Source organism: Alexandromys fortis, unplaced genomic scaffold (genome assembly GCF_014885135.2).
Source record: "Alexandromys fortis isolate MF-2015 unplaced genomic scaffold, M_Fortis_MF-2015_v1.1 scaffold_3, whole genome shotgun sequence".
Classification (NCBI taxonomy): domain Eukaryota; kingdom Metazoa; phylum Chordata; class Mammalia; order Rodentia; family Cricetidae; genus Alexandromys; species Alexandromys fortis.
In genome coordinates, this window is record NW_026067909.1 from 2,368,924 (window position 1) to 2,383,481 (window position 14,558).

The 14,558-nt window shown below is 40.6% G+C and overlaps 1 protein-coding gene across 2 annotated transcripts in view; it reads left to right on the top strand.

Moving 5' to 3' along the window:
• Positions 1-342: 342 nt before the first annotated feature.
• Positions 343-14,558, top strand: part of Edrf1 (erythroid differentiation regulatory factor 1) — a 36,665-nt gene continuing 22,449 nt past the window's right edge. Inside the window, exons 1-13 of one of the 2 annotated variants that reach the window (XM_050137123.1) lie at positions 343-570; positions 1,527-1,735; positions 3,185-3,251; positions 3,862-3,987; positions 6,579-6,703; positions 6,941-7,097; positions 9,573-9,674; positions 9,929-10,050; positions 10,708-10,819; positions 12,224-12,371; positions 12,447-12,555; positions 12,991-13,102; positions 13,975-14,235. In XM_050137123.1, coding sequence (XP_049993080.1) covers positions 463-570; positions 1,527-1,735; positions 3,185-3,251; positions 3,862-3,987; positions 6,579-6,703; positions 6,941-7,097; positions 9,573-9,674; positions 9,929-10,050; positions 10,708-10,819; positions 12,224-12,371; positions 12,447-12,555; positions 12,991-13,102; positions 13,975-14,235 — 1,758 coding nt within the window. In that variant the 5' untranslated portion in view covers positions 343-462. The remainder of the gene's footprint in view (positions 571-1,526; positions 1,736-3,184; positions 3,252-3,861; positions 3,988-6,578; positions 6,704-6,940; positions 7,098-9,572; positions 9,675-9,928; positions 10,051-10,707; positions 10,820-12,223; positions 12,372-12,446; positions 12,556-12,990; positions 13,103-13,974; positions 14,236-14,558) is intronic. The other variant, XM_050137124.1, reaches the window with a different exon arrangement.

The window sequence follows — 14,558 nt, forward strand, 5'->3', positions numbered from 1 at the left end:
GTGGTCCCTGCGCGTGTGGAACTCGGAGAAGCCCCGAGAGCGAGAGCGCGGACCGGCTGAGGATTGTTGCTTTGGCTTTGAGCACGCGAACCACTCCCCAACCACAGCGTCTTTGACTCAAATCCTAATAACTGTTTGCCAACAAAGGCCAGCGCAAGCGAGAGGGGAGGAGCTTCGGATATCGCGAGAAGTGGACGCCCGAGTGCTTGAGAGGCGCCGGTGCGTAGCAGCTCCGGACCCGCCGCGGAGGAGGAGCTAGAACCGGGGCCTAGGCTGGACCTTTGGGGTAAATCTCGCGAGATTTAATCACGTCACCTCGAGCCTTTCCTGTCAGCCGCCGGAAGTGCGAGCTGCTGAGCCTCCGAGTCTTTCGCTCTGCGCTTCTCCTGCGTCTCTGGGCCCGCGTTCCTGTCGCTGGCTCCGGGGCTCGCGCGTCTGGTCGTCACCCCCGAGACGGAAAGGATGGGGGACCCCAAGGAAGCAGGAGCCGAGGCTTCGCCTCCCGGGGCTGCTACCCGAGGAGGGCTCAGCCTCCTCTCCCAGGCGGAGTCCGAGGAACCTTCTGCACAGGTGAGTCTTCGGCGGGGCACGACCTGTCAGGACCCGCCGGGCCTGGAAGGGAAATCGCGGAGCTTCTGGAGCTTTCTTCCACGGCTCCTTGACACCTCTGGTACGGAAGGAGTCAGAGGGTGTGCCTGCCGTCGGCCGTGCAGGTGTTTGCTTGCAAGGCATCCAGTGCAGAACACACCTGCTTCCCCACTCGGGGGTCATTGATGGCCAGGACTGGTTCCCTCCGAACGGGGGGAAGAGGGACAGCGCCAGGGAGAGCCTCGCCGAAATCTTAACCGATTCTTAAAAGGCGTAAGGTGATTGTCAAGCCTAAAGGGGCGGCTCTAGATTAGTGAATCCAGACTGTGGGTGTGCAGCGAAGGTTATGGAGTTGATTTGAAATTAATATTAGGGCGAGCTTACGAAACAATCGCCGCATGTATAATAAAACAGACCACGACCCAGTATCTTCCCACAGATGACTTTGTGATTGATGTATGCTAAAATTAAACCATTCTATGAAAGCTGTACAGAGGTCTTGCTCATTTTGCGGGCAGGCAGCAGGACCCCGCTGAGCGCAGTTCGTTTCTGATGTTACCCTTTACGTGACTCAACGCACTGGGTAGTCATGGCTGGTGTCGAACTGTTTGTACACCAGTTCAAAGACCAGTGGGGCTGGCTTTAGACCCCGGAGTGACCCTTCTGTGTCTGCCTCCACGGTGCTGGGCAGCTGCTATGCCCAGTATTTTAAAAAGCAGTCTGGTTGGCCTGTATCCACTTCTTAATTGATCCCTTTTAAGTTTGATGGGAAAGCGCAAGGTAAGCATAATTTCAGCTTGAGTTTATTAAGTGCCGCTGCTAACAAGCAGCACAGGCGCCTCGGGAAACCTGCTCTGGTGGGTTCTTGCTGTTTTTATGAAGGTGCGATTGTCATTCCTAGCAGGATTCGTTAAAGCTCCGCTCCGTTTGTTAATTAGGGATCAGCTTTATTTCTTGGAGGCAATGAAGTGAAAAGCCGAGCTGTGGTGAAATACTCTTCTGCCCCTCCTCGAACAGCATTTGCACGTCTCGAAGAAAAAACAGACTTGAAACTCCCACCTGCCAACTGGTTACGAGAGAGTGCCAAACTCGGGCCAGCAGGAACTACCATTCTTGGCAACAGTAAGAAAAGCAAGCCATTTTCGAGGTAAATTTTAATCGCTGTCCTTTCTTTCCCTCCCTTTCAACCCCCACTTAAAGCTGCTTTCCAGTTCAATTGGAGGTGCACATTAACTTGCTCAGATTTTTTTATATTTTTTTATCATTTTAAAAAAATTTTTATTGATTTTATTGAGCTATACATTTTTCTCAGCTCACCTTCCTTCGCTCAGATATTTTTAATAAAAAAAATAGAGCTGTCATTCAAATCCATGTTACAATAGGAAAATATCAGGTATATGCTTTCTTCAAGTCTGCAGCATGGTTTAACAGAGGTGCATGTTGACTACTGATAAGCTGTCTTAGCCATTTGTATATGCTTTGAACATGTGCAAATAGGGGGTAGGTGAGGAGCAAGAACTAAGCCACTGCTTAGCTTGCCGTTTGGAGTTTTTATTAAATGGTGATGTAGCATTTGAGAAAGCCCGAAGTTAAAAACCCCACATGCTAGGAACTCTACACCCTTGACCCACACAGGAAATTCTACTGATGGTATTTAAAGTTGAAAGTATCCTTTGGCCTTAGCTAGTGTCCACATTTTTGTAGGCCATTTGCTATGTGTTCTTTTTCTTCCCCTGAATTATTGGACTTAAAAATATTTCATAGAATTTACATGGCAAGAACCACAAATATTAATACCCAATGAGCTAGTAGTTTAGAAATTATCCTGATGCCTCATAGGGTAAAAGCTGTGTTCACGAGTTATTTATTTGTAGCCTTTTTGATCCGATAAAAAGTCTGAAAATAACCATATATTTCTGTTATTTTGAGAATGACTTAATTGTATTAAATGTGGTGAGTTGATTTAAATAGTTATGTTGACTATATAAATACTGTGCTGGATTGTTTTTCAACTGTATCTTTTACAACCATCTTTTCAGATAGACACTATTAAGTATTTGCACATGAGGAATCATGGTTAACCTACTTACCTAGAATAGATGGAAAATCATATAAACATATGCACTAAATGTTCTGACTCTGTCACTTACTAATGGGAAATGGTGACATTAGCTGCTTTTCAAGCTTGTATAACATACATGACCCTCATGTGGTGACTTGGAATGAGTCGGATGCTCACCAGTTTTTTATTTTCTCTTTATGATTGAATTGATTTTAGGTATAGTTTTTCCTTTTATTGGTATTATATACTCCTAAGAGCACAAAATCATAATATATATTTCTTTGTTTTTCTTCTCCACATGTAAAAAGAATAAAGTCTTGAACTATTTTACATTGGAGAGTTTTGGGGTTTATGATAATATTAATTGTTTTTCATAGTTCTTACTGTTTTATGAAGTGAGTGTATTTTTAAGGTGTGCCTTATTTTATGTACAACTGAGAAGGAAGTACTGTATGAGATGTAGCTGTTCCAGAAGCTGTGCAACTTGATACTCTATTTATTCGGCTTTCAACCTGTGACCCCTTCCTTCCATAGTTTTGGGATGGCGTATGACTTCATTGACTCAGTGGGAAATGATGTGGATGTGGTCTCTGACTCAGAAGTGAGTGTTGTTATCAAGTGTTAACTTTGGGGATATGCGGTGTTAGGTGGCATGGGGTGGGGGCGTTATACCATGTTGTGTTTTACAGACTTGCTATCTACAATTCAGTAAGGCAAAGTTAACTGGTTATTAATACCTGTGTTTGTTTTTAAAATACTAATTTTTTATCCCCTTTTTAAGAGGATAGAGTTCCAAAAACAGTGACAGTGATAAAAATATACTGTTGGTTGTATTTTAATAGTAATAATTGAAACATTATGTTTGGAGTTATTCTTCATATCCTACCAGTTAAGAATTAAAAATGATATTCTAGTAGCCATTGATCTTTGATTAGTAACTTTTTTTCGGTACAACAGCGTGACCACATGCCTCCACTTACTCCTATAAAAAGGAATTCTGTTGTGAAAGTAAGTGTTGGGCTGTCACTTACATTGACATTGTAACTCAAGAGTTTATAAAGATCTGTCTTCCATATCATTGTAGTTCTTTTGTCAAGTCTAGTTTATGTAACCTTGAGGAAATAAGGCTTACTAAGCTTCGAGTTAAATGAAATTAACAATCCAAAAGATTTTGGTCATACTAAAAGAGCCTTTCTAAACTTTTTTTCAAGAACATAAAAAAACTCTTGAAGATTCCTTACAGCAAGTCCCATGTAAGCATGGCTGTCCATCGCATAGGAAGGACCCTCCTATTAGATGAGCTGGATATTCAGGAACTCTTCATGAGGTCATCTCAGGTAATTAATTTATGCAGAAATCATTTAGAGAAGCATTTCTCTTTATAGCTCAGGAGCACTGAAAGTATGACTGTTTTAAAGAAATGCCAGAGTAGGGCTACACGCACTTGCTGAGTCAAAGTTCCAGAATTTGTATAAAACACTGAACATAGCAATGCAGTTCTGTAACCTCACATTAATCTGTGGGAAATTGGAGATGGAATTGCTGGGGCTTGCTCACTGGGCAGTGATGGGGTGGAGAATGACGAAAACAAGCTTGGGATACAGTGAAGAATAAGGCAGATAATGATAAAGCAGGACACCTGATAACCTCATTGGCCTCTGTAACAGAACTGCATGCATGCACATCAAACACATTCACATACATACTCACACATACACTTTTTAAAAAAAATGCTAAATTGTAATTATAACTATAAATTCAGCAATAAAAAAAAAGTTTCATTAAAGATTTAAAAACAGTACCGGTTGATGATGGTACATGCCTTTAACCCCGGGGCTGAGGATGCAGAGGCAGGTGGGGATCTCTGAGTTCAAGGCCAGCTTGGCCTATGTAGAGAGTTCCAGGACAACTGGGGCTAGGGAGACCCTGTCTTTTAAAAACAAGGGAGGGAGGGAAAGAAAAGAACAGAGAAGAATTTTTTTTTTTTTAGGTGCATGTGTGCATCTGTGATCCACATGCATGCCTGGTACCCAGAGAGGCCAGAAGGTGTCTGATCCTCTGTAACTAGAGTGACAGATGTTTGTGAGCCACCATGTGGGTGCTGGTAATCCAATCTAGGTCTTCTGGAAGATTCGTCTGTGCTCTTAACCATTGAGCTATCTCACCAGCTCCCTCTTTTATTCATTTTTAAAACCAGGAAAAAAGACAAGAAAAAGGATGACATCAATTTTAAAAAAGTAGTTGTTAAATCTGTGAAATTAGGGCTGGAGAGATGGCCCAGCAGTTAAGAGCACTGATTGTTCTTCCAGAGGACCTGAGTTCAATTCCCAGCAACCACTTGGTGGCTCACAACCATCTGTAATGAGATCTGGCGCCCTCATCTGGCCTGCAGGCATACATGGAGGCAGACTGTTGTATACATAATAAATAAATAAAACCTTTTACAAAAAGCTTTTTTAAAAAAAATCTGTGAGGGGCTGGAGAGTTGGCTCAGTGGTTAAGAGCATTGCCTGCTCTTCCAAAGGTCCGGAGTTCAATTCCCAGCAACCACATGGTGGCTCACAACCATCTGTAAAGAGGTCTGGTGTCCTCTTCTGGCCTTCAGACATACAGACAGACTATTGTATACATAATAAATAAATAAATATTTAAAAAAATCTGTGAAATTAAAGGAACTAATTGAAATTTTAAGGACTCTTTTAAAGTGTGTTTTAGGCATACTCTGGAAGGAAACATGACTGTCAAAAATGCGAACAATGTTAAAGAGCCCTATTCCTATGAATGTAACTGGTTATATTAACCAATTTCCAGCTTCTCAGACTATTGGTAACAGATTTCTTCTAGGCGTTGAGGAAAGTTTTTGCTTCTAAGGGCCTGCTTCCATGTTTACATTTATTTTTCATGAACTGGTTACAAGTAGTTGATGTTTCTACCAATTTATACTGCTTTTTAAAGAATATTCTTTAAATATTTAAAAACATGGTGTTGTTTTGTTTGAACCTAGGGTTTCATGCATGCTAGAGTAGTGTTTGCCATAAGCACCCCTCTCCCAAGACAGGGTCTTGCTAATTAGCAAGGCTGCCTCCAATTCACTTTGTAGTTCACACAAGTCTTAAATTTGCAGATCACCTACTTCAGCCTCCCCTGTAGCTGGGGTGACAGACCTGCCCCCCAGTCCTAGCTTCTTCAGTGCTTTGATAAAGAAAAGTAAGTTACAGGTGATAAGATTGATAGTAGAGGTAGTTTTCCCTTAGAAAAGAACCTAGTGTTTGTGTGTGTGTGTGTGTGTGTGTGTGTGTGTGAGAGAGAGAGAGAGAGAGAGAGAGAGCGCTGTTACTCCTTAGTTTAATTGTTGAGTAATACATAGATATTCTGAATAAAGTGTAGAAGGTGCTACTTGAAGCAGCTAAGAAGGTACTACAGGAAAGGATTTCTTCCCTAGGCCTGGCTTGGAGGGAAAGATGCGAGCTTAGGAGAGATTTGAATTGGGTGCAGGAAGATGGAAGTGTTTTATAGGTACATGCTTATGCATCAGTATTCAGAAATTAATAACTAAAGACTGTCTCCTTGTAAACAAGAGTGGTGGCTGAGTTTTAGTCCATGTTTTTTCACGGTGACAGTCGACATGAAGAGATGAGGGTTATCCTGCCTGTGGGTTCAGAGGTTCCACCCTACCACAGCACCATTGTTTTGAGTCTGGGGTGAGAGTCTGCTTCCCTCATGATGACCAAGAAGCAAAGAAAGAAAGAAGGGACCAGGGTCCCAGTATCCTCTTCAAGGCCACACCTCCAGTGACCTAACTTCCTTCTACTAAGCTCTCCCTCTTAGAGGTCCTAGGAGCACCACTGGCTGTGTGCTGAGCCTTCAACACACTTCCACATCTATTACATATGTGCATATTTGTTCAGTACTGTCTCATGTTATTCAGACTGGTGATTGGACGTGGTTGAAAGAGTTTTATCAAAGACTGATCGATCAGAAGTGGCAGAGGAAGAAGAAAAGCAAAGAGCACTGGTATCAGAAGGCTATTCTTTCCAAGTTCTTATACTACAGGTACTTGACCTCTTTTTATTTTTATCTTAAGGAAATGAGTTCTGGTCTAAAATATACTAAGTATGAAGAGGGTAAAATTAGCAGTTCAAGTTTTGCTTCTGTGGTTTGCTAACATTTATTTTATTGTATTTCTTATAGGCAGGATGTGTACTTGGTTATAGAATCTAGTTCATACAAATGGGTAGACTGTTAACATAAATGGGGTGACTTTTTTTTTTCTGTTTCTGACTTGACCAGCATCAATGGTGATGGAGCCGCTCAGCCTGTCCCATCTCCTGCAGAACAGCAAGAATCATCAAGTTCTGATCAATCCCATGAGTCTGAAGGGGCTTCCTGGCCTGCTCCCTTTGAAATGCCTTCTTCAGTGTCTGAAGATCCCAGTGCTTCCAGTCAGGTTTGTTAGTCCTTGAATGATGATTCTTTGAAGTCACTTAGGAAACAACCTTACAAAATAACAGGTGGTGAATAGGGTGAGGAGTATTTTATCAACACTATCTCATTAAAAAAAAAAAAAAAAACACACTTTTAGTTTCCCACAATAGAATTTATGGGAGTTAACATGAATGGTTCGAAAATTGTTATTAAGTAACCCGAAATATTTTAAAGTAGTATCTAAAAAATTGAGCACTATTGAATGTATTTTTAACTCTAAATGTATAAGTACCTGCCGTGTTTAGATAATAGGTATGCCTATAATTTAAATTGTTTTATCTAAAATGAGGTTCCTGACATTGGCCCCACATTAATGTTATGTGAAGATTTTGGAAAGGAAGAAAGAATAGACTGTTGTCCTCCTTTCATGTCCTTGCTTTCTTAAATATTTATGTGAAACATATTCCCCGGCAATGCTGAAGCATGCATGGGCAGCCCGTTTATATTGGGCCTCTTCCTCGAGGTTCCACCGAGATACGAACTCAGATCGCTGGTTTCAGAGTCCAGAATGTTAACCATTACACCACGGGAGCTGGTGCTTCCTTATTTATTTACTTACTCGTTTTTTGAGTTTTTAATGTTCATGAGTGTTTGCCTGCCTCTATGTCTGAGCACCATGTGTGTGCCTGGTACCTACAGAGGCCATAAAAGGGTGTTGGATCCCCTGGAATTGGAGTTACTGGCAGTTATGAACTGCCATGTTCATCCTGGGAACTGAACCAGGGTCCTCTGGACAAGCAATCAGTAATTTAAACCACTGAGCCATCTCTCTAGCCCCTAGTTATTTATTTTTAACTTACTGAGTGTACCATAGAATGGAATAACACTGTATAGATGTTAAATTGTGGCATTCTGTTTTTAGGGAAATACACTAAAAGCCCAAAGAAGTAAAAGTAGAGCTTTTAACTTGGTAAATGTTTTTTTGTCTTAGTGTATATTTTCATGCACTGAGCATGATTCAACCAGATTAGTTCAGTCTTTACACATTATAGAGTTATAAAAAATTAACACACACTTAACTTGATTTTTATAAAAAACTAACTAACTTGATTTTAGTTGTAGGGATTTTAAAGTAGAGAAGACTTTCCATAAAAGTACATAAATGAATTTAAGGTGTTTCCCCCCCCCCCCCCCCCCCACAAAGAGAAAACATAAAAGGAAGGAGGTACTTAGTGGTTACATCAAGAAGGAGGGGCATATCATTCTGTATTCATTACTTTGCATGTTTTATTACATGTGGCTATATGCGACTAAAGGATTTTTTAAACTATTTTACAGTGGCTAAAATAATGACTTGGTAGGTTAAATACACATTGTTCTCATGGAGGATCTGAGTTCCATTCCCAGCACCCAAATTGGGCATCTCATAACTATTTTAACTCTATCTCTAGTTGACATTGTCCTCCTCTGTCCTCTAGAGGACTTGCGCTCACATGTACATACCCCTGTAGACTTACACATAATTCAGTAGAATAAGACAGTTTTGTGAGTTCAGCAGATGAAGACAGCATTGTTATTAAAGGTTTAAAGTAGTGTTTGCTGGTGACAGCTGCCTAATGACTGCAAAATGGATAATGTGCTGTGTTTGCCCAATACCTAGGTGTTTTCTTGAGTGTTTTCCAGACTCTGAAGAGCAGAAGTGCCGGTTATAGTGGCACAGACCTTTAATCCCAGCACTCAGGACAGGCAGAGCTACAGAGAGGCCCTGTCTCAAAAAANAAAAAAAAAAAAAAAAAAAAAAAAAAAAAAAAAAAAAAGAAAGAGAAAGTTTCAATAAATTAAATAAATGGGAAAACATTGGATTATATATAGACGGAGGTAGATTTTTCTGTTGTAATGCCATTTAGAACATTTGGATTTTGGTTGATATTTTTATTTTGTTTTGTTTTTTTGTTTTTATTTGTTTTTTAGGACAGTGGTAGGAATGATGTTCAATAGACATGAATTTTCAAAAGCAAGTATATGGCAGGCAACTGTTTTTTTGCGCTAATGGGAAAGTTTTCTCTTGGTCTTTGGGGTTTAGGATTCTGTGAAGCTTACATAGGACATGGTCAACTGGAGACTGTTGGTATGAAGAGTGTTTTAAACTCTGACTGGGGTGCTAGGTGTTTCAGTTCAGTAGAGATGTGCTAGGCAGCCAGAGAGTGGTAATCAGACATCAGACTTGCAAAAACCAGAAAATGAAAACTGAGTTCTTGAAAGATCTTTAATCCATCTCATTTAAGATACGAATATGATTAGCTTGCAGCATCTGTGGGAAATCAGAGCTAAAGAGAGCCACACCCCATGAGTGATGAGCACCGTGCATTCATTGCACTGGCTAACTCACACAGGTAGATTGGGGTTTGTGTTCTGGTTGGTGGGTGATACTCTAAGCATAGGTCAACTTTAAGAAGTGTTGGCAGCACAGTCACTCCTTATCTTGCACTTTCCACAGGGCAGGGAGCCTCTTGAGCCCTCATGCATAGTGGGCCATGTGGCCTCAGCACCCAAAGAGCAAAACCTTACTACTTTGTTCAATGACGGGGAGAACAGTCAGGTATGCTTTCCATTGCCCACTGAGATGACTAGTCCCCAGTCCACTCCATCACTTGAAACTAGTCTCAGTTGGAACTGATAAGGAATAATGCCACTTGGTCCTCAGAATTGCTTTGTAAACATCTCTCTGTCTTACAGCTCTTGGGAACTGACTTTGTCTCCTTTGCCTCTTTTCCTTTCCTAGTGTTTCTTTGGATCATGGGGGGGGGAAACTGAATCTTTTGTTATTATAATCTTTCCTATTTTAAATTAAAGGGTCTTAAAAATGATTTTGTCCGGAATATCCTGTGGACTTTTGAAGATATCCATATGTTGGTTGGTTCTAACATGCCTATATTTGGTGGTGGCAGATATCCAGCAGTTAGCTTACGTCTCAGGTAAACCACCTTATGCCCCTTGTACTTTTCTTTAGATAAGCTCTCCTCTGACTCTTGGGTTGGCCTCCTCTTTCTCATTTTTTCCTCCTATCAATGGAAATTGCCACAGTAAGAAAGGAAGCACTGCCAGCAGATGCTGACTGCCCCGTAAACAGCTGTCCATTCTGGTTCTGATTGAAAGTCCAGGCTAGACATCTGAGGAACCGGCCTAGACTTGCGTTTGAGTCTACAGCCAGTCAAAATACAAGAGTTGATTTAATTGCTTGAGGTGGTTAGCCAGCTTCCTCTAACGTAGTTGTGAACATTTTCTTAATGTTCCATGCACATTAGTCAGTGTCAGTTCTGACTTGTGTGTTATCATGTGTCTGTTTCTTTGGGATGTGTGAGGCACACAGGGAGCTCACGGCCATGTCATCATTCTGTTTGTACTGAGAGCCTAGCAGTGTGTGTTAGAAAATCAAAGGTTTTGGAAGGATTTTAGGCATAATGTGACAATTGAACTATGTGTGTCTGGGTCTTCCGATCAGAAAGAGTATGTATGACACTTTTCATCTAGGGAGGGTAGAATAAGGTTTTTAAATGGGAAAACACATCTAAGATGATTGATTATGGGGTGTTTTAATTAAGCCAGATAACATTAGAAATGTCTATTTTCAGGGATAACAACAAACCAATTAATGTGTTAACTGGAATTGACTATTGGTTGGACAACTTGATCTGCAATGTACCAGAGCTTGTGATGTGCTTCCACGTAAATGGGATTGTACAGGTAAGACACAGAGTGACTCTGCTATCTCTCAGATGTAGGTTGGTGCAGAGAGAACTTCACCACAGTTTTTAGGGCCCTGAATATTAAGGAGTGTCTTTGGCAAGGAAGATACCTGTGTATGAATAAACTGAAATTTCAGTGTTTTCATGGTTAAGTTGGTAAGAGCAGAATTTTAGATGTTTCAGGAGTGTTATTACAAGTAATTTTTGGGAAGATCATAAATACCGCTCCACAGTGATTTACTCAGAGTGTACAATGGACACATTTCTTTGTTATGTAAGGATCTGCTTGGTTTATACAAAACTTTAGGAATTGCCACAGTAATAATTGCATCTGGCAGATACTGTGCTTTCCATCATCATAGTCCAACCAGGGCTATATATCAAGGTCACCTAAGGATTTTTAAGCTATATGTGTTTGGATGCAAGTGTTTTTAGGACTAGGTCCTATGAACCAACTTTCTTTTCAATTAACCTTGTAAGCCAGGCAGCGGTGGCGCATGCCTTTAATCCCAGCACTTGGGAGGCAGAGGCAGATGGATCTCTGAGTTCAAGGCCAGCCTGGTCTACAAGAGCTAGTTCCAGGACAAACACCAAAGCTACAGTGAAACCCTGTCTCCAAACCCCCCCCCCCCCAAAAAAAAGCTTTGTGCACAATTCTAATTTGCAGCCTTGGTGGGGAACCACTGTTAGGCCATGAACCAAAAATGACAATGACAACCGTAGTGAGGTGTTCACAACAGGCATAAAAAGGGAAAGTGTTAGTGATGGGGATAGAGTAGAGGGACTCTCAGGTCTAGGACAGAGGTACAGTTCACTGACGTGGGATATTGATTTGTTTCAGAATGAGGAAATCATAGACAAGTCTAATCGGTATTTTCAAGGTGCACTTGCTAGGGATGCTGGGACTAGAGAAAATTTGGCACTTGATCTGGATAGGTGCTGATGTTTTTTTTTTTTTTTTTTTTTTTTTTTAACCAAGAACTCTGTTAAAGCCACACATTGGAGTTCCCACACACAAATGAAATTGAGGGGGATAGCTCAGTGTGAAGTGCTGGAGGGGGTGATAACCATATTGAAGACTATAGATGAGTGTAAGAGGATGAGACACAGCCTTGTTTGATGTTAGGAATATCTAGTCTTTTATATAAAGACTGTCTTTGCTGTGATAGAAAAGAAATTAGACAGTGCTTTGCCTGAGTCAATAGATCAGAAGTCATTCTTAGAGAATGGGCAAAGGAAGGTCCTCAGCTCTCTTTGCCATTTGAAACAGGAAAAGATTGAAAAACACTGATTTAAATTATGTGCTACATAGGTTTCTACTTGAGACTTATGTATTTGTCTTTAATAGTAAGTAGCTACACTCTCAGGGTTTTCTAAACTGCCTTTGATTTGTGCTTTACAGAAATATGAAATGATAAAGACAGAAGAAATCCCCAATTTGGAAAACTCCAATTTTTCCACTAAAGTTATAAAAGACATTGCACAAAATATTTTGTCATTTCTAAAATCTAATTGTACTAAAGAAGGCCATACTTACTGGCTCTTTAAAGGTAAGTTAGTGCTTGAATGGACAGTAGTGATTTGTGTGAGGGCTGTAACTTGAGGTGGATTGTTTTCCTTTTCAGCTAGCGGCAGTGATATTGTGAAGCTCTATGACCTCACGACTCTGTGTGAAGAAACTGAAGACAAGTACCAGAACCCGTTCACAATGCCAGTGGCCATCCTCTTATACAAGTGAGTGTTTGTAGAACTGACACATCAGCACAGCTTGTGGCACTTGGGAGGCTGAGGGAGAAGCATCACCAGTTCAAGGCCCACCTGGGCTATAGAGCAAGACCTTGTCTGAAAACTAAAGTTTAAGATAAGGAGTAGTCTCACTATCCAAGCCATGGCTTCTAAGTACTTTTAAAGGTTTACATAGTGAAAAAGAATACATCTTAGCATGGAGCTAGCTTGGGGGTTGGAGCGTATGGGGCAAAGAAATACACACAGGCACATTATATCAAATAATGCTCATCTTTGGTGTGAAAGCTCAGTTGTGGCAGGTGGTCAAGATGCATCAGTGTGTCTTTGTACCAGTCATTCTGTTATCCTTCAACAGGATGAACCTCCATTCAGTCCTGCAGGAGAAGCTAAGTGGATAGTGAAGCTGACATGCTTTTCTTTCAGGGTTGCTTGTAACATGATGATGAAGAAAAATCAAAATAAAAAACACTATGGGACTATTAGAACATTGCTTCTCAACTGTGTTAAGTTGCTGGACAAAAGCAGACATCCTCAAGTAAGATTGTCATGCCTGATGAGTAAGCCATTATTGGCATTCTGATAGAGCAATGTTGGGGTGGAACCTAGTCACATTGTTTCTCTGTACTGTGTACCTCTAACTGCATAGAGCTGAACAATATGAATGTGCTTAATCTGAATTGAGGCATCTGTCAGTGTAAAATGCACACGGAAGTTTAAGAGAGAAAGTTGTGTGTTGAACATTTGGTAGATATGTAATTAAATATATTAAATTGTTTATTAGATTTCACATCTTCAATACAACTACTGGAAGATTTAAAATTCCTTGTGTGGCTCCTGTTAACATTCCTTTTGGACAGCTCTGTTCAGTGACGACCACTCGTAATCCTAGTAGAGTATGCATTTTTCCTCTGCTTTCTCACAATTAGGTCTTTAAAAGGATTTACTACAGAAGTGAGATGTCATCATTTGTTAAGAGTAAGGGAGGCTCATGCTCCATACTTAGATTTTCCCTTTTGCATATCTTGAGTTTCTCCCTTACAGCCATAGATTATATGGTAACAGTTGTCCAGCAAAGATTGAACAGTCACAGCTTATAAGAGACACTCTGATTTTCACTTGAGATGAGATGGAATTTGCTAGTGTTCTACTTAAAATGCTTTACACATGAAAGCTTGTCTCCAGTTGAGTAGGAGGACTCAGAGTACACAAATTTCTAAAAGGAAGGAAATAGTCTGTCTGGGTTTCACAGAGCACACCTAGAATATTGTAGCTTTGAATTGGGAACTATGCTTTGTGTAGTACCCATGGTGAAAACAACTTATCTTTAGACTTCCCCCCTAAGACTTTTAGTGGTGAGGCAGCTTCAGTCTTCACATCTATTTCTTTCTTTCTTCCTTTCTTTGTAAGATTATTGCTTCAGCCAACTACATGCTTTCAGAACTTTTCCAGTTGGATGAGCCTAAAAAAGAAGAAAGTTCAGACTCCCCTTTAAATGAGAATTCTGATGAAAGCTACAGTGAAGAGGAAGAAGAGATGCCCGATAGTGATGAAAACGGCACCTACAGCACCAGTTCTGACCCAGCAGATGATAACAAGGCAGTGGCTATAATTAAGTCTGTCGGAGAACTGTCAGTACCAGAAAAATACAAGTCAATTCATCAAATCAGAGTAAGCATGCTTTATTTGTATTTATGTTGCTAGCCTTGCAAAACATGGCATTATAACTTTATAACTTGACTTTAGGAACCGCACGAGAGTAAAATTACCTGGGATAACTGAGCCACGTTATGTAAGGCCATGGTGAGCAAATGTGCTAGCCAGGCAACTGTATTTCACTTTTTATGTAGGGGTTTTCCTTTCCTGTGATCAGTGCATAGCATTGTCCTCTCTCTCTCTCTCTTTTTTTTTTTTTTAGTACCCTTGGTTTATTTCTTGGAAGGCAGGAAACCCAACACATGCAACAAAAAGGCTGTATATATACTGTTCATTAT